This window comes from Colossoma macropomum, unplaced genomic scaffold, assembly GCF_904425465.1.
Source record: "Colossoma macropomum unplaced genomic scaffold, Colossoma_macropomum, whole genome shotgun sequence".
Lineage (NCBI taxonomy): Eukaryota > Metazoa > Chordata > Actinopteri > Characiformes > Serrasalmidae > Colossoma > Colossoma macropomum.
In genome coordinates, this window is record NW_023494801.1 from 28,691,697 (window position 1) to 28,717,646 (window position 25,950).

The 25,950-nt window shown below is 39.6% G+C and overlaps 1 protein-coding gene across 1 annotated transcript in view; it reads right to left on the reverse strand.

The window, feature by feature from the left end:
- Positions 1-25,136, reverse strand: part of ankrd50 (ankyrin repeat domain 50) — a 70,270-nt gene extending 45,134 nt beyond the window's left edge. Inside the window, exons 1-2 of the mRNA XM_036590552.1 lie at positions 24,985-25,136; positions 22,488-23,930 (exon numbers count right to left, since the gene is read on the reverse strand). Of these exons, the coding sequence (XP_036446445.1) occupies positions 22,488-22,969 (482 nt within the window). The 5' untranslated portion in view covers positions 22,970-23,930; positions 24,985-25,136. The remainder of the gene's footprint in view (positions 1-22,487; positions 23,931-24,984) is intronic.
- Positions 25,137-25,950: the final 814 nt, after the last annotated feature.

Sequence of the window (25,950 nt, forward strand, 5' to 3'; positions counted from 1 at the left end):
AAAATTTAGATCTTATGATAATTTTATGATATTTCTAAAGCCAAGGCATTAACTGAGACAGTAATAAGCTAAATATATAAGTTTTTTTTCTGAAAGACATTCCTGTCAGATAGAGCAGCACACATAGGCTGTTTTCCCAATTCAGTTCATACGGGCATCATACAACATGCACATTTTGAGACTTGTTAACTGAAAGATTTCAAAAGAGGGCTACTCAAACTTCTGTGCCCAAACTTTTTGAGGGTCAGTAGACGATAAGCTTAATTTCAGCATGGGCAAAGTTTTGGCATTCTTGTGTAGCCAAGGTCTGACACTGTTCCGGAATCCAAACTTTCGGAAGACCTTGAGGACAGGAATGCAAAACACTTTCTCCTCCGGTAGTTTCTCACCACTTTTGGTGCATAAAACATGTGCACGAAGTTCTGATGTAAGTAGCTGCTGTACTTCATTTCTTTTTTATTTTGCACACTGCTAAACAGTTTCTAGAATGTTGTATTTTGCTATCTGCTTAAACGAGAGGTTAGTTAGATTTGTTAATATTTACTGACTTCTAGTTTATGAGAAATGAGGAAAAAAACTTCAGCGATTCCTTTCAGATGTGTGGATACTAAGGAAGACTGCAGTTACACACTGTTTGACAGCCAGGAACAGTACAACAATCCCACATCTTCCACTTCAATAACTAGAGGTAAAAGCTAATCTCTACAGCATTTTGGCCCAGAAGATCCCCGGTTTGACAAGCCTGCCTTAATACCTGGATGTTTGCACTCACACTTGCCATGAAAGTCATGTTAAACAGAAAGCAGGAAAGATTTTTGCCATTTCTCTCTAGAATGAGGAACCAAGTAAACTTTTTAATTATTTTTCAAATTTGAAACAATGCAGGACAAAACAGCACAAAAGCAAATTAAATGCTTCACTTCATCACTTACGACACCTCCATGCCCCCTGCCGGTGCCTTCTGGGGTAATACATATATATATATATATATATATATACATACTGTGGTAATAACTGGAGATGGTTTAAAGCTGGAACAAGTGGGTACTGCACACCAGTGCACTGTACACAGCGTTGAGTAGTAATGGAATACACGTAATGGCATTACGTAATCAGGATATAAAAAAAAGGTAACTGTATTCCATTACAGTTACAGTACAAATGACAAATAAAAATAGGATGAATAACTGCAGGTTTACATTCAAACCACATATAATCAACAGATGTTTTAGAAAGTGGTTTATTTTAACTGGCAGAACTAAGCTCTCCGCTAGGGATGCATCAATACCAATACTGGTATTGGGTACTGGGGCAATATCGTGCTCATTTTACTAATACTTATACTCATAAAACTTCACCAACATTCCGAAACCATACAGTGGCCATTCGGAATATAATTTCTGTCCGAATGAATGAGGTGGGTAATCCTGTAAATAATCCTTTAAATAGAAGAATAATAACCATATAAACGCCTGTATCCGATTACATTCCCAATCGGAAAGTTCAAGTATGTTCTGCGCATGTCAAAGTGAAAATTTATAACGTTCAACATGGTGGGAGCAGAAACTGGTCTGCAGAGGAGACGAAGTTTATGCTCTGAGCTTTAAAAGAAGGCGGTGGGACAGGTGTCCAGCTTATGTGTCTCTGAACACGACGTCTTCCTCTCAGCCTTCTTTGATAAGTACATGTAATTTAAAGTAATGAAAAACAAAAGCACACCAGCTGAAAACACCAGTAACTCACTGCTGCTCATCTCACTCTGACTGGATTCACGTGATGCTGGTTATCATGGCTGCTGTGCTACTTGATCAAAGGTAACTCATGTACCATAGGTAGCTAATTCACATCATTGCAAACCAGCTAATGACACATTGCTAACGCTAATGATTTAGCATTTAGGGTAAACTGCACTTGTACATGAACAACTACTTAATTCTAAGTATGTTGCTCAGGATGGTATAAGACTATCGCAAATGTGGACTCAAACTTGGTCTGAAAAGAAAAAAGGTATCGACGCTTCCCTAATCTGTGTTTTCTCAAAGAGATTTGGATCAGGTGTTTAACCTGATTTTCCATCTACAGCTGGAACCAGATCTGATGGTAAACTCCTTTATTCAGGAGTTAACGTTTGCTAATGTTAACTTGCCAGATTTTACTGCTGAAGTGCAGCCAGTTTTCGAACGGAAATACAAATAGGACACATTCATTATAGATGACTATAATTTATCATTTTGTTTCATAAAACAGTGCAGTTTTCTTGTAAATTCTTGTTGAAATAGTCTTCCTGAAATGTTTTTTTTTTCTTTTGTCTTCCTTTAATTAAACGACTGTAAAAAGACAAGTAATCCAAAGGTAACGAATACATTACTTTAAGGTAGTAATCCTCTGGATTAGGTTACACATTTTATAACCGGTAATCAGTGAACTGTACAGGAATACTTCTCTAACCTCTTATTCTCCAGGGTATATTTTGGTTTGTCCATCTGAATTTACATGACCAAATCATAAGGCAAATTATTCAGTAACTGCATGAAATAAATGTAAATTTATATTTTATTTTATTATTTTTTGTTTTTTTGTAAAAGCTCCCCTCAAATTAACAGAACGTGTTTTATGATCATACACATATTGCTATATCCTTACAATTTACTGCTGAAAGCCAAAAATCTTAGACACTCTTTGTATTATTTTATGAAAATAATTTTTACGGAGCAGATCACTGCTGCTGCTTCTGCTGCATGAACTGAACTATTCAAATTAATTGTTTCCTTCACGTTTTACCCTGTTTTTTGTACTATAATACTTTATACTAACAATGTTTACTATCCGGTGTCGACCAGAGGAGGATGGGTTCCCCTTCTGAGTCCTGGTTCCTCTCAAGGTTTCTTCCTGTTTCTCTTAGGGAGTTTTTCCTTGCCACTGTCGCCACTGGCTTGCTCATGGGGGCTCGGACCCGGACTTCTTTTTGTAATGCTCATTTCCTTGTAAAGCTGCTTTGTGACAACACCTGTTGTAAAAAGCGCTATATAAATAAACTTTACTTACTTACTTACTGAAGAGACACCATCTGTTTATAGTTTATAGCCCAGATTTGTGGAAAAATGGGTCGACTTTCAGTAGACAAAAAAATTGTGAGTTCAGCTTCTTTTATAAGAGTTTAAAATTACATTACCCATCTATTTGACTGGAAAGAAGACAGTTACAGCTCTCATATGACCCCCACCTTTTGAATGTAGCTCATGAAAAATGAAAGTCATGAAGAATATGACAAAGTGCGTTTTGGAACCACCGGTGGTCTCAAGGAGCTGAAGAAGTTAAAGTAACCCTCCCAACACTGGTTGTAATGCTGCACTATTATCACAAAGTTAAACTGAAGTGCTCACAAAACAAGCACACACGTACTTCATCCATGCACAACACCCACCAGAACTCGACGCTGGAGGGCCACACACACACGCAATATTCATAATACGAGTGGGTTTAATTTGAAAGGGATGTGGCCAGCGGCAGAACAGACGCAAAGCGCCAGCAGACCACACACTGCCCTGATCACAGCTATTGTACCGATTGAAGCTCCGCTCAGCTTTCAACAGCCTGAGCTTCCAACGTCATGGCCAGCGTCCCCTACTGCGTCCGGTCGCTCTCCCACACGCTCCGGGGGGATTACACAAAGCATGATTTCTCAGCCTGTACATGTGTGTGACTTCCTGACTAAGTGCACAACTCCAGCTTCACACAGAGGTCAAGTCCATACCACATGAATGACCACTATGGCTTCAGTGCTGGCCTGAGCTAACAGAGCTAACTGAACAGACCTCACTTTGTCTTTGCGTTTTCTTTCTCTCTTCTTTCTCTCTCTCTCTCTCTCTCTCTCTCTCCTTCTGTCCTTCTCTTGTACATGTTTTATTGCCCAGCTCGTTTATCTCCTAAATAAGCAACAGGCCACTCTTGGAGTCTCCAACACCCCCCCTCCCTCTCTCAGCTACGTGGACTGAGCTGAGTCATCTCCCACCCAGGCAGCCTGCCGAGAGAGAGAGAGCGAGAGAGAGAGCTTTGCTCCCTGCATCCTTTCATCCTTCATTAGCCCTTACACAGCATGTGTCCTTCTCTCTCTCCCTCTCTCGTTTCTCTCCTCTTCACCCCTTTCCTCTCTCCCTCTTTCTTTCCCCCTTTTCTCTCTCCTCTTCTCTTCATCTATCTCTTCCTTCTCCCTTTCCTCCCCTCTCTCTTTTCCCTCTCCTCTTTCATTCTCTCCGTCTTCTTCTCTTCCTGCCTGTTTCTCTTTTTCCCTCCTTTTTCTCTTCTGTCTTATCTGCCTCACCCTCTTTTCTCTCTCCTTTCTGTTCTCTTTCTCCCTTTCTCTCTTCTTCTCTCTCGCTTTCTTCTCCCTCCCTTTTTATCTTTCTCCTACATCCCTCCATCTTCTCCTTTTCTTTCCCTTTTTCTCTCTCCTCCACACTTTCCCTCTCTCTTCTCTTTCTCTCTCCACCTCTACCTTCTCTCTTCTCCTTCTCACTTTCTTTTTCTTCTCCATCTCCTCCTCTTTCTACCTTTTTCTCCACCTTCCATCTCTATTTTCTCTCTTCTCATCTCTTCCCATCTTCTCCCTCTTTCTCTGTCTTTCTCCCCCTTTTTCTTTTTTCCTCTTCTCCTCCTCTCTTTCTTTCTCTCTCCTTTTCCTTCTCTCCCCTCTTTTCTCTCTTCTCCACGTTTTTCTCTTTTCCCTCTCGTTTTTTCTCTCCTCTTCTTCCCCTTCTGCCGCCCTTTTACCGGTGCCTCTCTTTTCCTTCTCTTATTCTTTGTCTTCGTCTCTTTATTAGTCTCTCTCTATTTTCTCCCTCTCTCTGTCTTTCTCTCTCCTCCATCCCCTTCCTCTCTCTTCACCTCTTTCTTTCATTTTCTCCCCTTCTCCTCCTCTTTCGTCTCGCGTTTGTTTCTCTCTCTTCTCTTTTTCTACACCTTATCCCCACTCTCTTTTCCTTCTTTTTCTCTCTCTCTTCTCTCATTTTCTCCCCTTCTGCTCCTTTCTCTCTCTCCTGCCTCTCTCTCCTCCACCCTTTCATCTCTTACTTCTTTCTTTCTCTCTCCTCTTTTCCTTCCCTTCCCCTCACTCTCTTTTCCTTCTTTCTTTTTCTCTCTTCACCTTCTCTTCTTCTCTTTCCTCCAAAACCTCCCTCTCTCTTCTCCTGATTTTTTCTTCCTCCTCTTCTTCCCCCTTCAACCCACCTCCCTTTTTTCTCTAATTCTCTTCCCCTGCCTTTCTTTGGCTCTCTCTTTTCTCTCCTCCTCCTCCTCCTACTCTCCCTCCTCCCTCTTGTTCTCTCTCTCTCTGAGTTTCCAGCAGGGCAGCATCAGCTATCTTCAGCCTCTCTCGTTTTCCATTACCAATACTCTAAATGACAGACTACAGGCTAGTGCTGAGGCTGCTCTAACGCTCACTGTCTCACTGCTGCTTTAACGCAAATCATCTTCCATTAGAGGAAACTCTGAGGCTTTAAACGCAACAGACTACACTTGATCTCACTCAACCGTGTGTCAGTGAGATATGCTAATGTCTGTCTGTGTTAATTCACAGTAAAAACACCTCCATACATGAACTTTCACATTACACAGTTTTCACCTTAGCCCAAATATAGTCCATCAGTTGGCTTGTGTGGTTTCTGAAGCTAATGTTATGCACAGTACTGCACAAAAAGTCAAAGACCACTCTTCATTTTTAAAAAAAAATCAATTCAAAACTGCCATTAAAAAACAGTCTCAACAACCGAATATAATATTCAGCATTTGGTCCACTGTGCCTTTATTACATCTTCCATTCTTCTCAGAAGACTTACTTTCCAAAGAAATCTGCTTGGATATTTTTTCACACCTCCAAAGTTCAGTCTCAGAAGTTGGTTGTATCTACTTCTTTTATGATCCAAGTAATCCCAAATGCATTCATTGATGTTGAGGTCTGGACACTGAGGTATGGCCAGTCCATAGTTCTGAGAACATCAGCAGCTTCTTTCTTTGATCTTCAGATTTTCTTCTTTTCTGCTAATTTCCCTTTCCTTTTACACATCCTTTCAGACACATAGTGTTCAGTTGTCTTCTTACAGTGGAAGCATGGACAGAAACGTCTGTTTCTCAGATCTGAGGCAAGAGTGGTGATTGATCTTCTCTCAAAAATGAAAATACTGTTTATCTGATGGTGACAGTTTTGGTGGTCTACCAGGTCTTGCATGGTTGTTAGGAGTCCCAGTTTATGTTGTTGCTCTAGTTTTGGAAACTATTTTTTCCCAATTATTTTCCTTCCTGACTTTCCTCTTCCTTATACAATCTTAATCTAATCTAATCTAATCTAATCCCAAAAATATCTCCTGAGAAATAAATAACGTGTAGTTAAAGTCTGTTTTGTCTAGACATTTTAAAATATGAAGGAAGGTCTCTGATTTTTGCAGAGTAGTGCATATAACTGGACAAAAGCACAGGCAAAATTCATGCTTCAAGATGGCCAAGTAATACTTCAAGTACTTCAAGTAATGGAATCTTTAGCGAAAGTTCTGCCAGGAAGACTCTAACGCTACTTCAATCATTCATTGGTTCTGACCAATCACAGGCCTACACCTGTCTTTAAAATGATGTGACTTACATACCTATTCTGCTGCTTTCAGGTATCTACATTTTGAAGTTCCCCTCCTTCCTTCCCACCACCACCAGTTTGGTCCCTGTCTGGTTGTCTGGGGGTAGGCTCTGCCCCTGCCATCTCTATCTGGAAGGATCAGCCAGGGTCGCTCCAAGACCTGGGCCGAGAACGGAGCCTACGCCAAAGACTCTTTCATTTCTATTTAATTGTTACCCTTTAACTTGTAAAATTCCACTGAGGATATAAACAATTGTCTTCCTTCACTCTTGCCTCCTGTGTCTTTCTGGAAGAACTGTTTGACGCAAGTATGTGATGATTTAGACATGCATGCTAACTGATATACTGATGTATATAAGCTTCCACTACTTGTTAGCCTCATTAGCATTGTAGTTTCATTTAAAAACTACAGAAACAGCCTTGGTACACTCAACATGTTTTGCTGGAAAGTTTAGACGGGAAGTTTAGATGGGAAGTTTAGAAAAATTTAGGCCTGCATTTAGCAATATGCTAATCGGTGATGTACAAGCACATCCTGGCTGATGGACTACAACAGGGGTGAGTGGGAAACTGAGTACATTTGTTTTTTGGGCAAACTGCCGCTTTAACCTGGCCATCATGCACCCTGCGTTATTTTTTAGCAGCCCTCTTGCTGACCCCAACGCCGGAGCTATGCGGCTAAACAAAAACACATCCTGTCCTCTCAGCAAAACAGCCCCTCAGTCTCTCTGGACCTCTAACATGACCTGTCTAATTCCCCCTCTCAGCATGTCTGTGCGTAACGGTTTGATTCAGTAAAGTGATGGCTCGCCCTTCACAGCAGTCTAAACACACTGACACAGCCTCCAAATTAACGAACAAAAGCCTGTCGTGTTTTTAGAAACACTATGGAGTAAAATACGACATGACTCGCTTTAAATATGCACTTATTTGTTCATTCCCTTCAGAGCTGACAGACTGTATTAAGTGGAGGAAAAACAAGAAAAACCCCAAGCCTTTTTAGGAACGAGACAAAACACAGCAGTGTAGACAAAACCCCCCAGTAATGTGGTTCAACACTAAAGTCTGAAGCTCAACAAACTGACACTCAGCTGCAGTGTGCAGCTGCAAGAGGAATTCCACTGATTTTACAGCATTTCTCCATAATTCGTTCGTTAAGATGTAAACGTCATAATTAAATCGTTAAGATGTAAACAGTCATTCCGAGTAATCTGATGTGAAATGCTCACAGTGGTGGTGATAGGAACCAAACGTCCAAAGAACTTACAGGGCAATTCCACTGATTTCTGCATAATTCAATCGCTGCAATGTAAACAAAGCCATTCAGAGTGGTTTGATGTGACGCAGCTCATTGGAGAGAAACTCACCTACTCAGATTTCTTTACAGTGGTGGAGTCGATCTACAACACAAATAAAGGCATTTTATTTTCTGTACAAGACAATCAGCGAACCTACACATATCTTCTGAGTTTATATGGAATCTTAATAATGGTAAAATAGTGGTAAATCTAAAAATTAGTTTTAATTGGGGACTATTTTGCCTTTCAACACCCTGCATGTACGTCTCTTCCATGAACAGAATTTCACATCAAACCATTCTGACTGAGTTTGTTCACACCTGAACCATTTAATTATGCAGAAATTTTGAAAAGTAAGACCTGCCTCTAAGTGTTGCCTCACAGAAAGATATTACACAAAGTGGTTGACCTCTAGGGTCTTGTTTCTTGCATATATTCTTACATTCATCTTTAAAGGCACTCTCAGCTCTCTGTAATGACACGCTTTTGACCCGGAGCACTGTGTAAAAAGATAATTCGGCCTGAAAGCTGAAAAAAAATGAAATCAGTTTCAGAAATTCTGAACATCTCTTGTGAAAACATAGCTTTACTCATGTGGACGAATCGTTTTGGTGCTTGAAATGGGTTTAACAAAGTCTGAGGTTCACAAATGTAGTGGAATCTATGAATAAAATAGCAGATCAATGTTTATCTCATTGCTACTTTTCAAAACTGCAGCAACTTCAGCTGCTGCACACTTTTAACACATTACTTCACGTCTGTGTGAACAAAAAATGAAGTGTTTTTGACATAATGGCTAAGTCCTTATTGATTTCCTGAGTGTCCATTGGTCAGTTTCATGCAAAATATTGACGAACAAACGAATCCATCAATCACAGGCGGAGGCAGATGATGGACACACGAATCCACCAGTTCCACACAGTGAGAGGCAGATGGTGTGTGTCTCAACTTGTCTTCATTGGCTCATAACTCCAGACGTGAGTCACGTATGATCTCGCGATATGATGGAATTGAATGGGCGACTCTACAGTTTCAGGAACTGAAACTCCAGAGGGTTAAGAATATGCTGCATGATGCACAAGATAGTACTTTTGAGATAGGATTTTGACAAAAAAATGTATTTATTTTAAATTCATTTATGGTAGAGAGGTACATGCAATGTTTGTAAGGTAACATTTTTTTCAGATTCACCACTATTTTACTATTATCAACATTAGAAGACATGTAGGTTCACTGGTCATTTCATACAGTAAAAAAAATGGCAATATTTGTGTTGTAGACATCATGACCCCTGATTCCTATCGCCATTGTAAAGAAATCAGAGTTGGTATGTTTCTCTACAATGAACCATTTCACATCAAACCACTCTGAATAACTTTGTTTACATCTCAGGAATTGGACTGTGCAGAAATGAAAAGTATCTGAAAAGTAAATGAAAAAATCTGTGGAATTCCACTTTTAAAAAAACACTTCGGAATAGTAAAAATCTAATGACACACTTACCCTAAATATTCCAAACAGCCAGCAGCTTCTGAGGTTTCTGACTATGGATGACATACTGCTATACATCTATAAAAATGGACATTATGGACAAAACTGTTAGGATAACAAGGCAAAATTGCTGCTACTCACTGTGCTTTTGTCCATTTTTATACATACAATCTTCCATACAGTGTCAGAAACGACCTAAACAAGTCTAGTTGAGAGTACTTCAACTTCATGGTAATATGTGATGATTTGGGCAATGCTTATTGATGTACATAAGCTTCCATTACTTGTTAGCCTCATAGCTCCAGTGCACAACTACGGAAGCAAACCTTGGACACCAAACATGTCTTGGCTGATCATTCGACATATGGGGTAAGAGGAAAACTGTGGTTCGCACATTTCGAGATTGAACTGCCTGCCTCGATTTTCAGGAGACTGTATCACCTCAGGAGTATTTCACAAAGCAAGTCTTTGTAGTCCAATACAGTCCAATAAGAATGTCCCTTAGCTCTCCTATTGGACAGGCCTGAGTTTTGGCTTATGTTCTCTGGCTAATAGAGACATCTTGCTTTGTGAAACAGCCCCTGGATGGTCAGAAACAGAACATTTCATCTCTAAGAGAGTACTACATGCAAACAAAGGCAGCTTTAAACCCCAACCTGTCATTACTGTGCAGTTATTTGATTTGACAGACGGAAAAGAGTTGACTGTATTTGAAATACACTTCTGTTGTCTGAACTCCTCATGTTTATTGGATTAAACACAGAAAAACAGTCAAACTGTTCCAGCTTAGGGGGGGTTCCAGTCTATAACCAGAGTTTAATATGTTATTTGTCGACTTGTGCAATATGCTGTGGTGCAGCATTGTATCCCTCAGCTTCTCTTACTACAATACCCAGCAGGCATTTTGCAAATATATCACACAACCATTGAGAATCCCTGTGGTGTCAACCAATAATGACTGCTAGCCTAGTAACTGATCTATAGGCTAATTCTTTCTTCATGCAGCACAAAATGAAGGTCAGAAACAAGTTTTTACCCTTTAAGCTAGAGAAAACAAGCCATCCTGATATAGTTATAGCTTCCTAACAGTAATGTTAGCAATCTGGCTACATGCTACATTTTCACAACAGAGGTAGCAATGGGTTAATATCATTTTGGCCAGACTGTCCCATAAATTAATACTAGATTTTCAAATTCATTCTTTTTGTCAATACAAAACTCTTCAAATGTTAAATATATTGAATAACCAACTAATACATCATGCTCTCAATGGATGATCAACAGTAAGATGAGGAAATATAATACACAAAAAACATTCCTTAGAGTGTGTTTATGCTAATCAGGGTCCAATTAGCATGCCCAATTTGATAGGCCTTTAGGCAAGACAACATTATATAACTATGTCAGTAAATACCTGAAAAGATTCAGAAGTTAAAGCACTGAATTGTCTACTACAATTTCATTGAACTTCCATCGTGCAACACTAGGAGTAAATTAGTGCAGCTTACTTCCTAAAACAACAGCATCTTTAGATCAGTACAGCATCTGGTAGAAAGGAAGAAAAGGAGGTTGGCGTTATGCATTAGGGCAAAGTATCCAGTTTGAAGGCACTAAAAGGTTAACTGCCCATAGGGCCCCAGGGGGAACTCTTAACCTGCCCTGGTCGCAAATAGCTGACCATGCACGCAGAGCGAAGAATGCCCAAAATCTAAACGATGCAGTGACCCTCCTCTCTAAAGTGCACTTCCTGTGAACTAGTCACTCTTCATGTGTCTTAATGTATCCTCCAAGTTCTCAAACTCAAATCCTTGAGAACCACAGCACTGCACACTTTAAAGCTTTTCCACTGTTCTAACACACCTGATCCCACCTGGTGAATTATTTTCTGGGGAGAATCAGGTGTTTTGGAACAGGGAACAAATATTAAGTCTTAGAACTTTGCAGTAATAACTGTCAATGTGCTATAATGTTTAACTGTAATTCAATAATTTTAATTAAATTGTAATTAAATATAATTAACTAACACAGTGCTATACTGAACGACACTGATACTGAATTTACATTCTGTATCTACACTCAAGTTTTCACGTATTACTTTTTTCCCCATTTGATTCCGAGTCAAACAATGACAAAAACATGGCAAAAGTGTAAAGGTTAGCTTTTAGCTATCTAGCATTACACTGTTGTCAGAACAAAACCTTGTATCTCTATTTTTGTTGATTTTCAGCTTTTGACATAATTTGAAAATGTCTGTTGTCCTTTACATTGTGCGTAAGATTAATGATGAATGGACCAAAAGAAACAGCCCAAAACTGCCTGGAAAAAAGTCTGGTTCCGTTGACTTACATTAAAAGTAAAGTATGTTTTTTCCTTCTCCTGTAAAGTTAAGATTTTGGAGATAAGCTTTTGTTCCGACAGCAGCGATATGGATGTGTATATGGATGTATGCATGTATGTACAAATGAATGGAATGGATGGAATCTTTCCGATCCTGGAAAACTGCAGTGTTACAGCAGCAAAAACATGTAGAACTCAGAGCATAACACATATTATCTGACATAAAAAAGATATAAAGGAAATATTAAATAGCTTAGTTATATAAAAACTGACAAGGACCAAAAAGAAAAGGGAGTAATAATATGAAGTACCAAAATAATAAGTTGGCCAGAGTGCAAAAAGATGTTCCCTAAAGTAGCACAAGGTAGTTAACCAACACAGAGCAGCAGTAGTTATACAATTATCAGTGAACAACAAGACTGGCAGCATAGTTTATATAGCAGAATTTCTGTCTGCACAATATATATTTTTTCAAATTCAAATGATAATATGATAATTAAATCATTATTTAATTTCAAATCATAATGAAATATCACTTCTGCTTACAAACACAGATGAGGTACAGATCAAAAGCGTAAAATCTGCACTGTGGTCAAGTTATAAGCAGAAGTATGACAGAATCATTAATGCCTGTTAAACAATGAATCGAGATCACAATTTCTCAATTTATCAAAGTTATCAGAGTTCCATATTGGTAATCTTAGCTAAACTTAGCCTTTTGTTTCTATTTAAAAATCTGCTAAAAAATACTTTTCCATGTAGGTGTAAATCCTAGGTATACTAAAAAAATAGCATGCTGTGTTATTGTACACACCTAAAAAGGGCTCATTAGTAAAGAAAATGGTTTCATATAGAACCATGAACCCTCAAAGAACAAAGAAGGGTTGACATCATAACAGTAGGAGAACCCTTTTTGGTGCGATATAGAACCCTGTTCAAAGAGGTTCTCTATAGAACCATACATGCATACTGTTGCCTTGCAGCAAGAGGGCCTGGGTTCGATTCCCCGGCCAGGTGACCAGGGTCCTTTCTGTGTGGAGTTTGCATGTCCTCCCCGTGTCTACGTGGTTTCTTCCCACAGTCCCACAAACACATGCAGTCAGGCTAATTGGACCTGCTAAATTGCCCCTAGGTGTGAATGTGTGTGTGAATCTATATGTCTGTCTGTCTGTGTGTCTGCCCTGCAATGGACTGGTGACCTGTCCAGGGTGTATCCTGCCTTCCACCCAACGACTGCTGGGATAGGCTCCAGCGACCCAGAAGGATAAGTGGCTTAGAAGATGTGTGTGTGGTTATATGTAGAACCATTTTTCTTATTCTCTTTCATTTTCTTCATTTTTAAGAGTGAAGTACAGTTTATTTGTGTGGAACCGATGTTCCAATCTGAATTAAGTAAAGTCAGTGAACACTTATTTGATTGCATACAAATGTATTCATTCAGAGTCAAATTATGTTTATATTCACCATTTAAAAGATGCACTCAATGACGTGACCAACTTTGATTCCAAGACTTTTGAAGGAATAAAAGCGTAAGATATACAAAGTTAAAGACTCATTTCTATTGATTTATCCCTCAGATGTCCCAGCAATTTCCAGCATAAAACAAAAATATGATGCAACATTACATTAATGTTTTTTTTCCCACTATCAATTATACTCACAGAAATAAGTGTAATGTGCAAAACATCTAAACCACACCACATTTATATGTGTAAGCAGAGATTATGCTTTTATGATTGGAGTGTGATTATGACTGTACAAAAAATCCTCCTTTGCAATGCTGTCATGTTTGTTGTTGACATACAAAACAGAGATAAAAGCCAGGAAAAAAAAAAATCAAAACAAAGATAAAAGCCGGAAGAGCAGACTCGAATCTGTCCAAACAGAATGTAAATTGATAGTAAATGTAATTCATTATGTAACTATGCAATTAATCATGTAATTACTTTTAACCCCCAATAGGCCCAAGTTTTATTACACACTTCTATAACCTAAGAATAGCTCAGTCAGTTTGCACTGAAGTCCCTGTAATTACTGAATTATAAGCCTTTGTATGCAATAAGCCTGAGATGTTAAGGGGTTAAACAGTAAAAAAAGGCATTTAAATGTCAGCAACTGTGGTAAATAATCACAGTTTTAGTGATGATCAAATAATCAAATAATTGTGATTATCATTTCAGCCACTACTATGCAGCTCTATTCTGATGTAGTCTTTGGCTTGTAAATTCTTGTTGGACTATGCTGGGCCTTCTTCCCAGAGACCAGCAAACTATTCCCCACATTGTTCCATGGTTCACAGCAGGATAAAATAAATCCTACGTCACCGGACCTGCCATTATACAATTCGGAGAATTCCACAACAAATCACGACTCCAGCCCGACTGGAGTTCTAGAATTCGGAGCGTGCTTGGGTTGACTGGATTGACTCTACTGTAGCTGCCTGCAGTCTTAGTAATGTATCCCAGATTCCATGTCTGTTTTGATAGACGTGCTGTCTGCTTGTCTGTCCTTGAGCCAAAGACAGCTCCATTCCTGATAACCCATCTGCCACCTGGTACAGTTCATACCAAAGTAAGCAAGAGCCTTCAAAACTCATCCCTTCCTGCTATGGTTTTACCATTTGATGTTGCAGTTATCACTCGTGATCAGGATTATTTAACATGATTAAGCAATGACTTTGGAAACATCATGTATTTTTTGAACTTTTAAAAAAACTTCTCTTTTTTAACAGTGGATTTCCTTGAACTTGAACATAATTTAACTGAAAAACAAATAAAAAAATAAAGGAAATGGGACAAATTTAAACAAGAACGAGAACATCATTGTGGTGCCACATTCAGTTTCGCAATCGTTTTCTCTTTTTGTGTTTTTAATATCACTGGAAGCCAAAATCATAGTTGAAAAGAAAATTTGATTAATCCCCCAGCCCTACAAACCACTGTCAGTTTACATTATTTACACTTTTACATTACATTTACATTATTTCTCATTCATAACTCACTAAATCAAGCAGAGAAATTCTGTGGAAAGTGCAAATTCTAAACTTTCAATCCATACCACATTTGTAAGCAGAAGACAAGATATTTTATTATGATTTGAATTTAATAAGAAGTTACTGTTGTGTACAGTCTTGTTCTCTGGAAAGAAACATGTTTACATTACTTTTTTGCCACTTTTGCATCTTTTTGACATCGAAACAAACAAAAAAGTCAAAAGTGCAGATCTGAACCTGTTCACACAGACTTTAAATCAACTTTAACTAGAGTTATTTATGTAACTATGTCTTTAATTTTGTAATTATATATTTACATCTAAATAATATCCCAAATCAGCTTCAATAACTACAGGCTTCCAAGGGTTAACCTAATCTAAACCAGGCCCTCTGAAACATCTGCTGCTTTCCGAGGAAATGCAGACTGCTAAATGTTTACAGCACATTTTCCCATAACTACAGAGTAAATTGGGTTAAGAACTTTGAGTTGGCTCCACCAAGCCAGCTAAATAAGCCTGAAATGAGAGTTAGCTTCGCAGCTGTAAGCTGGGGAGCTCAGTTCCCAGTACATTTTACACCCCAAGACTCTTGTAAACCAAAGCATGTTTCTTCTTGTCAATATGCCCAATAGTGTTTGCTTTAAAGAGGCGGCTTAGTGAAAAATCTAAAGGATGTAATTTCCAATTTACCCCAAATGTAATCAGCAAAGACAAGTTCGAAGTTTGGTTCTACAGTTTTGCAATGGAGCCATGAGGCTAGTGTTGCTAAAAAGTGAGCTTGGCAAACCACACACCTACATCTTCACACATCTGCCTCAAACTAGGCTTGTGCTGGCAACAGAGTCATCTTATTGGGGTGATCGTGTGGAAAATAACCATGGTAAATGGTTAAACTGGGTGGGGGGTACCTTTTTTACCTGCTTTGCTGCTTCATCCTATAATTTTCTGACAGTCCTTTAAGGCCTATTCATCAAAACTGATGTGAGTTTTAACGTAATGGGCCTCTCACACCAAGTCTGATGTAATTTTATGTCGATCTTCAACACTCTAAAAATGGGGGAAGAAGACGCAAGTGGAAAAAGAAATTGATTGCTTAAATAGAGGCAAATACAAATATAAATATATATACATATTTAAGCACCTCAACTAAACATCCCACAGACACTGAGTACACACTATTCCACAGAAACGACAACAACATGGAGGGTTCCACTGCCTCGTACAAGAGCTGAAGCTGTACGAATTCCGAAGTTATTGTCATATATCAGTGGAGGAATTTGAGGCTCTGCCTTTGCTTGTTGCTCCTCTCATTTAAAAAGTACTACATGGAGCCCATTGACCCTCGTCTCTTTCTGAAATGTGTTGCAGAGGTTTTTTTTTTGACGTTATCAACTACAAGACAACATAAGCATGTAGCATTCGTTAGCAAAAAAGGCTAATAGTTAGCAGTTCCTTGTGGGCATGAACACACTAGGACGTACCTCAGGCTGATTGGTCAGCCTGATTCTTAATGCATCTGTACAGCACAGGAATCTGTGCAGGTTCCATTTAAAAAATTTACACAGCAATGCAAGCAATCAGTCAGATTCAGACAGAACATGTGAGAAAATACAGTGATATAGACTCTTAAGTCTTTGTCAGAGAAATGAACATAATAAAATATATCAAACTTGTAGTATATTGTCATCATTAATTTGGTCACAAAACTTGCAGCCAATTAGCTCTGGCATACAACTATAACGCTTTTTGAAACGATCCTTCTTGCCTGACTAATGAGAGCTGAGACATGATTTTACTCATGTTTCTTCCTAAGACTGAAGTCATTTTTCTGTCTGGAACCTGATGCTGTGTGTGAGAATGTTCCACAGAGTCAACGTTTTGCAGGCATGATATCTGCCTGCAGCACTGAGCATGTTCAACGAGCACAGCAGTGGTATTAATGGAGGATATCATATCACCCAAATGTTCTGGTATGTTTATGTGTGGGAACAGTGCTGTTTTGCAAGGATTTGCATTAAATAAAACAATACAGGAACATTTTTTTAACTGACAGGAAAAGAGCTTTTACTGTCAACTGGGGATGTTACCACAGGAACTCGATTAACAGTCACTGGGCACAGGCCTACGTCAAGCAATGTTGAGTTGTTAAGTAATCTCCAGTTACGTCTCTCAAGCCAGATTCTTACCTATCATCAGATAGTCTGGCGCATTTTATCACTGAACATGGCCAAGAACTGCCTACTTTGACAGGAAAGGGCCGTTTGATGAACATGCAAAACAACCAACCACAGACCGCTGTTTGGTGTGACGTATAGGGGCAGGCAGCTTTTAAAATGGGGCTACAAGAAAAACAAATCTGAAGGGAACAAAGTGGTATGCATCAGAAACCCCTCAAAAAAAACTTAAAAACATTTCAACATGCGATGCCCTGAAATTATTTTGAATCCAGTGACTATATCTTGCTCTCAAATACTACACATTGCGTGCGGCCTGGGCAACAGCTTGGAAATTTGGTCAGGCTGATTAAATTTGGTGCACGGAACTGACATGCTTAACATGCAGATAGCCAATCAGAACAAAAGGACAAAATCCTGAATGTTTTGCCAGCTTAACGTTTATCTTGTTCCATGATATAACAGCGCCATCTTACCATAATCAATAATCGTTATGACAGATAGCATAAAGTTTGACTTCATGATGGCTAACTAGAATATATTTGATGACAAACATTAAACGTTACAACATATGTCATAACAATTACCAACAATGGTAAGATTACAGTTATATTACTGAATAAAATCTAAAGCTGTCATTATTTTCTATAAATTAAGGTCCAGGTCTGTTGTTGGGCCGAGCAAGATCAGCATATACACATTTCTTTGCTTGACGCTTTGTATGATGTGCCAGACTGCCAGTTAGCTGTAGCTGTGTTGTCCTATACACAGTACATGGATGTTTGGTTGCTTCTGACTTCTGACTGATCTAATTCTATAGGCAGATCACAGACTCTAAGTTATTAGGCAATATTTCCCTACATAAAACTTAAGTCAATGTTCTTAATAATACAGGCTGTAGTTAAAACCGCAGCTCTTGCAATTTGAAAATTGCACTCAAACTGCAATTTTGTGCCATTTTGCTTCTTCTTCCCATACTCTTTCCACTTTTACAGTAAATAAAAAAGCCCATAAATTGTAGTATCTAGCTAGCTGGACATCGTAGATCATCATAGACCTTTTCCACAGAATCCGTATTCTGAGAAAATGCCATACAGTGCTGGAATCAATAACCCCGTTGACCATTTTTAACAGATTTCTTTCAATGACGATTTAACCTACTAACCCCCCACCCCACCTCCAAACACACACGTGTGCGTGCTAAGTGACACCAGATGCTCAGACAGAGGGGCGTGTGTATGTTCTGAACTACATTCCAGGCCAGGGTAGTCCGGCTGACCCAGTGCTCCAAAACAAGTCATGCGAGCTGGATATGCGTATGTGTGTGTGTGTGTGTGTGTTGTCCCTAGAGAGGGGGACTGCCCATGCTTAAACAAACGGCTCAGTCCGCAAATAACCCACCGGCCCAGACCAGGTCAGCTTACATTAGCAGAGTCATTTGTATTAGACACCTCGGAGTTGATCCAATCTAGGAATTCTTATAGCCATACAAATCCCAATAAACGGGATTATATGGGCAACAGAATAGTCGTCTGACATTAACTGTGTAGGGACCTGAACAATTCAGTCTACTTCATTTTTTTTTCTTCTTTGATTGCTAAAAATGATGGTTTGGTGTCCGAAGTTCTGCATTGGAGCTAAGCTTGTTAGACTAAGGCACTGTACTGTGCAAAAGATGGAAACCAACCTTATTTATTTAATTTCCTGTCATGAGCTTTAAGTACAAGTTATTCATTTTTCAGCGACAGAAAATATATTTAACAGGAAAATTAGACAGAAGCCTCAAAAACTAAATATCAACATGTTCAACTTTTGTGTCCACTATTTTGCCTTTAATACAGTTTGCATTCTTTTCAGTGGACTTGATTTTAGTTTTCCAAAAAAATCTGCAGGGATATTTTTCCACATCTCCAATGTCCAAAGTCTCAGAAGTTGGCTGAATTTTCTGCTTCTTACAATCCAAGTAGTCCCAAACACATTCAATGAGGTGTGGGCTCTGGAGTGACCACTACATTGTTATGAGAACACCTGGCTTGATTTGCAAATTTCCTTTTCTCAGTAACAGCTTCTTGACAGTTACACATCCTTTCAGAACCTTTAGCGTTCAGCTGTCTTCTCACAGTTTAAAGATGGACAGAAACATCTGTGGATTTTTTCAGATCTGAAGCAAATGTGGAGCTTGAACTTCAGTTTTGGAACCTTCTGTTTTTCACTTTGTTTCCTTTGACATTCCTCATGCAACTGGATTATCTTATATTCAATCTCCTCAGAAGCGTCTCCAGAAATATTAACAAGGTATGACTGTTTTGGCTGCTTAATCATCACACAGTTGCCCCCAAAGTCCAAAAGTATTTAAAACAGTGTTAGCACTAGGCCTGTCACAATTATTACGCAATCGCCTGACTGCAGTTTATTTGAGATGATCACAATTATTTGAGCTGACTGCAATTATTTTCCACAGTTGTTAGATTTCACAATCATATTATGCTGCAACAAGAAAAACTGGATGCACTGGGTTGGCAAATAAATGTAAATAAAAAAGGCAGTAAATCTATTCATTGTGACACATCATGGGATGCATGAAAGCATCTAACTCTGAGCTCTAACATGTTTGGAGTGCAGCAAAAGTAATGCATGTTTTTTTGTTAGCTATGTACATTTTAGCATGTATACTACCAGAATTAGTGCTTTTTATTCTACAGAACTAGCTTTGATTGACTCTCCATGATTCTGTGTAACTGTAAACATTTGACTAAGCAAAAATATCTCAGGCTAATCAGTTCATTGGCCCACTTTAGGTTTGTTCTTTATTATTGACCCAAAAAAAAAAACAATTTACATGACAATTAATCATCATCTTAAATTTCACAATATCAACAGCCCTAATCAGCAATCATTTTAAAATGACAAAATAGCTGAACAACATAAGCAAGTTTATTTGAGATCACTTAACAGTTATACTTGGTTTGAGGCAAGCATGTGAGGCTTTAGGTTCTCAGTTTGTACAGTGCTAACTGTTATTCTTACACTTCCAGTACATTAGCCTCATAGCTCCAGTGCCAAACTAAACATGCGAACGTCAGACACCAAACATGTCTTGGCTGATTGACTACAATAAGGGAAAATTGAGCAAATGTGTTTTTCTTTGCTACTGCTTTAATTGCTAGAGATGTAGCACCATTCAGAGTTTACCTTGCTAATCTGAAAAAAAAAAAACTAATTTTAATATTCATATGATCTCAAAAACCTTGATTATATGGAACACAAGCAGACTTGGCCCAATTAACCCCTAACAGTATAGACCTACTACTTAGTAACTACTATAACTACTATGAAACTATTGTGTAGTGATGTGAGTGAGGAATTGAAGTGAGCCAGTTTTGCAGATCAAGTTTAAGCCTAAGTCTAAGGAACTTCCAATGGTGATTCATCATTGGCTCCGCAATTTAGTCCAAGACTAGGCTTAATCCATGTCCAGAAAATTGGCCATTAGAGTTTGACCCCTTAACAAGCCATGGACCCTTCGGTGGGCCCAAAGTTTTATAACGTTTATAACAACAGGTTCTTATTCTATAACCTAAGAAAAGCTCCATTAGTTTGCATTGAAGTCCATATAGTTACTGTATATTAAGCTTTTGTATAAAATAAACTTAGAGGGTGTAAGGGGTTAACTAAATAATTTAAGAGATTAACAGCTAACTTTCTAAATAACAAAAAGGGACTGGGTTATCCAAGTATTTACTGGACTAAAAAATCCAAAATAAAATGGCACAGTGACTATAGTATCCAGTTAGTGTTAACCATGCTTGCATATTTGGCTAAACTATTCCCTCCACCTATTCTAAGTGTGGGCTTTTTGTCCCTGCTAAATCGCCCACTCATCCAAACAGCAGTGTAGTTGGCCATTGAGCATGGCAAGCCGTTACAGCTGACTCAACTGTATAGGAAGTTATGCTTTTGAAGACATGAATACAAACATGAAAGATTCTTAAAATAACTGGCCTTATGCGGCCTGAGACTCACCACAGAGCACTAACAGCATGGTGCCACAACACACACACACCACGAAGGGGGTGCTTAAATAGGAGAACTGTTGAGAGCAATGCATCAGCTACAGTGTAAAAATTTTATGAGTGGATGTATCACTTGGAGTGCAGGGTTTGTGTGGGCCTTCTTTGTATAACACACATTTTACAAGCATACTCACAGTCACAAGTCCAGTGATCCACAGTTAGGAATCACAGGAGTGTTACATTCACAACGGACACCTTACTGCTCAGTCCAGATTTGTCTTTGACAGTTCATTTGTGCATTTAAGCAGTCCATCATTAGTGTGATGACCTGCCCTGAATTGACCTGCATGTGCACATTTCGTCTTATCGAGTTAGCCACACTGGATGATGACCACAGTGATATGCGCAAGTGCAGTTTAAGAGGAATTCCACCAAATCTCTACACAATTGAGACGCAAACAAAGTCATTCAGAGTGTTTTGATGTGAAATGGAGCATCATTGTAAACAAACTTCTGGATTTCTTTACAGTGTTGATGATAGGACACATGGGAACGACGTCCACAACACAAGCATAGCCATTGTATTTACTATCGAAAATGATCAGTAAATATACACATGCCCTCGGAGTATTTGTAGGTAACGTCTAGAATGGTAAAATAGTGGTAAACCCAAAATAATACGTTTTCTTTGAAGACTATTTTGCCTTACAACACCCTGCATGTACCTCTCCATCATGAACGTGTTTAAAAAATATGATTTTCGGCCTAAACTTCATCTCAAAACAATCGTAAAACAATGTCTCAGGCAACAGACAGCGTAATCGTTTAGTGTAGCTGTGTTCTATGATGTAACTATAAATGCTTTGAAACATTAAATGCTTCAGACATCTGGTTCCCATCATCACTACTGTGAACAAGGCTGACAAGGCTGTCATTTCCTCTGTATGACGACTGCAGAAATCTAGGGCTGCTTAAGGCATTCTTCATTAATCGTTATGGCATTATTGACACTTTTTGGCAACACTGCGATCAAAGAAGGCGGTAATATGCAAGTGAGCGCTTTTACCAATCACAATGTTTTGCATCCTGGCCAATCATAGCTCCAGATGGGTGTTTTGATCAATGCAGGTATTCATCCAATCCAACAAATCAAAAATGTTGCCCAGAATCAAGCAGGCCAAACTTAAACCATGTCACATTATTGATTCACCAATGTATTTTAATATTCCAAGGCATACTGCAATCACAATGTGTAGCAGGACTAGGCTTAATCCCTGATGGGAAACCACCTAATTTAATTCTGATAACCAATAATACTGGTAGAGAGGTATAAGAAGACAAAACCATGAAAATCCTCAAATCTATCCATCGAAATGAGCAATATTACAGTTGTGTGTTAATTTATAAATTAAAACAAGCAACTTCTAGGTAAAATCAGTGCTTTGTGGATGCTGATAAATCAATTTTACCAACATTATTCAGCCCACACAGCTTGTCACATTTGGCAAAAACTGAATTCAATCCTATAACCCAGCCATAGACATAATCACATCTTACATACCTTTTGAAAGCTTCGCTGGGGTTCCTCTCGCACTCTCCAGGCTGCAGGGCACTTTGGACAGCAGGGTCACGGATCTTCTCCTCGTACTGCGGGACGAGCCCACCTCCACGGATCTGTGCAACCAGCCCTCGCACGAAGCCGCTCAAGCACACCGTGTCTGCGTCCTCGGCCCGGCAGAAGTGGAAAGCCAAGCAGAGCTGGTGGAGGCCCCGGTGGGCGCCTTGTGAAGCGCTGGGCCAAAGAAGCTCCGTGCACAGTGCTGTTTTACCACTGCCTGGGCCTCCAACCAGCAGGACCCCCCAAGAACCTGACTTCCCTGTTCCAGATGAGGGTCCACCCCCAGGGTTTGGTGGTCCACTGGAGCCTCCCAGGGTGCCAGCCACAAGGTTGTTGGTCTTCTCCTGAAGGCAATGCTGGATCTTGTGGAAAACCCATTCCCGGCAATAGAAGCGCTTGCCCTGCAGTAAACTGGTCTGGGCCATTGTGAAAAGGATTATGGATGGGCGTGACTATTTGAATATACAGGTATATGAATTCATCTTAGCGTCTGCTGAAGTAACCGGGTGTTTGAGTAAGGCATGTGTAGTTTGGAATTAAAAAATGAAGGTAATTACAAGATCTTGCAATCTTTAAATACGTTTTTGACTGTGTAGAACTGCAGCGAATGCTGGGAAGCAAACAGTTGGGTCTCGATTTATGTTGAAAGTAAAACAGTATATGGAAATGTCAAACAAAAAGATGACAGACTCGCACTATTTAGGTTTTGAGACTCTGCACTGTCCTTCTGTAGGTCAGCTGATGCAGATATTCAAACAGCAGAAGTGGTTAAAATACCCATCTCTAGAATAGATCCGGATGCACAGGGGTGCAGGTTACTGGGCTCCAGGCTGCCGGAGCCTGGTGGGTTAACACTGGTCAGGCCGGCTACGGACACCCTGATCCATCATGCCACAAGGGCTTCAGAGCGAGTCTACATCTGGGACTCAACTGCCAAGTGACTCCAAGCTTAGTATCCAGTTATTACATGTAAGACTTATTCCACAGTAACTACTAAGTAAGTAATTTAACTGCAGTGTGGACCTGCTGACAGATCTCAGAGTTTAAAGATGGCAGCAGTGGGAGTTCGTTTTCCAACTTTTCCCATTTATTTCCTTGACGTCAGGATCCAACGCAGCGTTTTAAATATCCCGCTCGGACTCAAGCGCCCTTCTTGACAGGAAAGGCTGCATTTAAAAGCATCCACCGTTAAATGCAGTCCCTGGGGTTTAATGGCTCGAGGCTTGAAGCGAATTACTGCCGCCGCTCATGCTGACGTGCTGCAGCTGCAGGGCAGAGCAGGCGATGCATTTTCCATTACATGAACTGATGAGTGGCCGCCGAGGTCGACTTCAGTCCCCCACAACAATCGGCAAGACACTTCTTTGCCGGACCTCCACCTTCTCTCTGAAAGAAACAAAGGCTCGGATCAAAATGAGACCACTGACTTACACTGAGGCATTCATAGAGCAGCAAGAACAGCAAAATCCTCAAATCATGAAGAACCTCTTTGGATCCTGAAGCTTCCTCCAATTAGAGGTGGGCAATATCACGATATTTTATGGCTAATATGATGAATTACATCACAATACACTGTCTGAGTCATCAGTACTTAAAGAACACTGACTAACTACATGTTATATTACAAAGAGGGCATATTTAGTGCTGTTTTGTTGGATTTAGTGCAGTGCAGACTGTAAAATATTGAATAAAAATCACTATAGTTGTAGATATTTTATTACTGTTTTAGTCAGCATTTTTAGTGGCACTACAGGTTCTATTTTATTTGTTCCAACTTACTCAATCTCAGAAAAACGAAATATTGTGATACATATTGTGTATCGTAATAATGTCTTGAAGTATCGTGATATAATATTTATGCCATATCGCCCACCATCCCTCCATCTGCCTCTCCCCCAAACAGGGCTTTAAACTGCAATCACTTCCCATCCTTGCAGCAATGGGGCAAAAAGGCCACCCTCCCCAATGCACCCACCACCTTTTACCCCCTTTACCCCCCTCCACCTCCTCCTCCACATACCCCACAACCCCCCCTTCAACGCTTCCCCACCTTTAAAGAGTTAAAAACCTCAGACTTGTTCAACCAGGACACTTTTTCTCTAGCCCCATTTCAGCTGAGAAAACCCGGACAGATTCACACAGCAACGCTGAGGCACCTTCTTCACAGCCCACATATATGAGGGGAAGAGGGGGTCTTCTAAAAGCATCTCCCCGCTTGCTTTAAGAAGTAAAGGTCCAATTTAACGTCTTATTCTCAATTGTTAGAGTCTGTCAACAACCTGTAGTGAGGACTAAATTGAGATAAAGCGGAGGAGAAGGTTCAGTCACTGTATTGCCATCGTTAACTTCAGTCAAACGCAGCCAGACACTCGGCGATTTTTTCTTCTTTCTTCTTACTGCGGTTTTTGCTCAAAACGGACAACGGAAGGTTTTCTCTCACCTTCCGGTTCCTCTCGAGTCGGTGTCTTCGACTTGTAATCCGAAAGAGACGGATTAAAACCCCCCAACAGTGACTGAAGTGGTCGTTGTTCCAAAAGCGACCTTATTTTGTCTCTCTCTCGCTCGCTCGCTCTCTCTTTCTTGCGCCGAGGCTCCTCCCACCGCACCGCTCGCCCCGCCCACCCACAGCGCTCGCGCAAGGGGCTCTGGGAGTTGTCGTTTTAAAACTTTTGCAGCGGCTGCCCAAACTTTGCGCCAAAGACCAGAAAGCTGAAGCAATACATACAAAACAAGAAGACAGGAAGGTTTCAGATCGAGCTGTTACTAAATTACTTAAATTAAAAGGGAAAATAATAAGTGAATAAATTAAATATCATAAAAATATCATGAACTGTTCAAAGAAAATCAAGTATCTCCAAAATGGTAAAAACGCTCTTTACTTTCAATGTAAGTTAATGTAAAGAGATTTTATTTGAAGCAATTCTGGAGCATTTCTATTGGTCCAATCAACATGAAATGTTCACACAATGTAAAGGACAGTTGTTGAGCTCAAATTATGCAGTAAATGTTACCTTTCTGGTGGGTCAAATCTAATGACAGCCCACCAGTCACACTTTGGGCAACCTTGATTTAGCATCATTTGCAGTTATCATATGTTATCTAACTTCACTGTAAAAGGAAACTACAAAAGTAAGCAAGCAGACTGCCTCAAAATTCTGACTCTATCGAACTGGAGTTATCAGCATGTAGTGCACAGATTATTGTTCTGTTACCTTTCAGGAGTTCAGTTTTAAGGCAGTCCAATTGCTAATTTTTCAAATGAAAATAAAAAAGTTTTTTTGTTGTTGTTTTTATGATGCTTATGCTGACACAAAATGTAGGTTTTTATTAGTTTTTCAGGTGAACCAAAAAAGCGTATGCAAATGATATCACTGATGGGACCATGAGATGGGACCCAAAAGTCAAA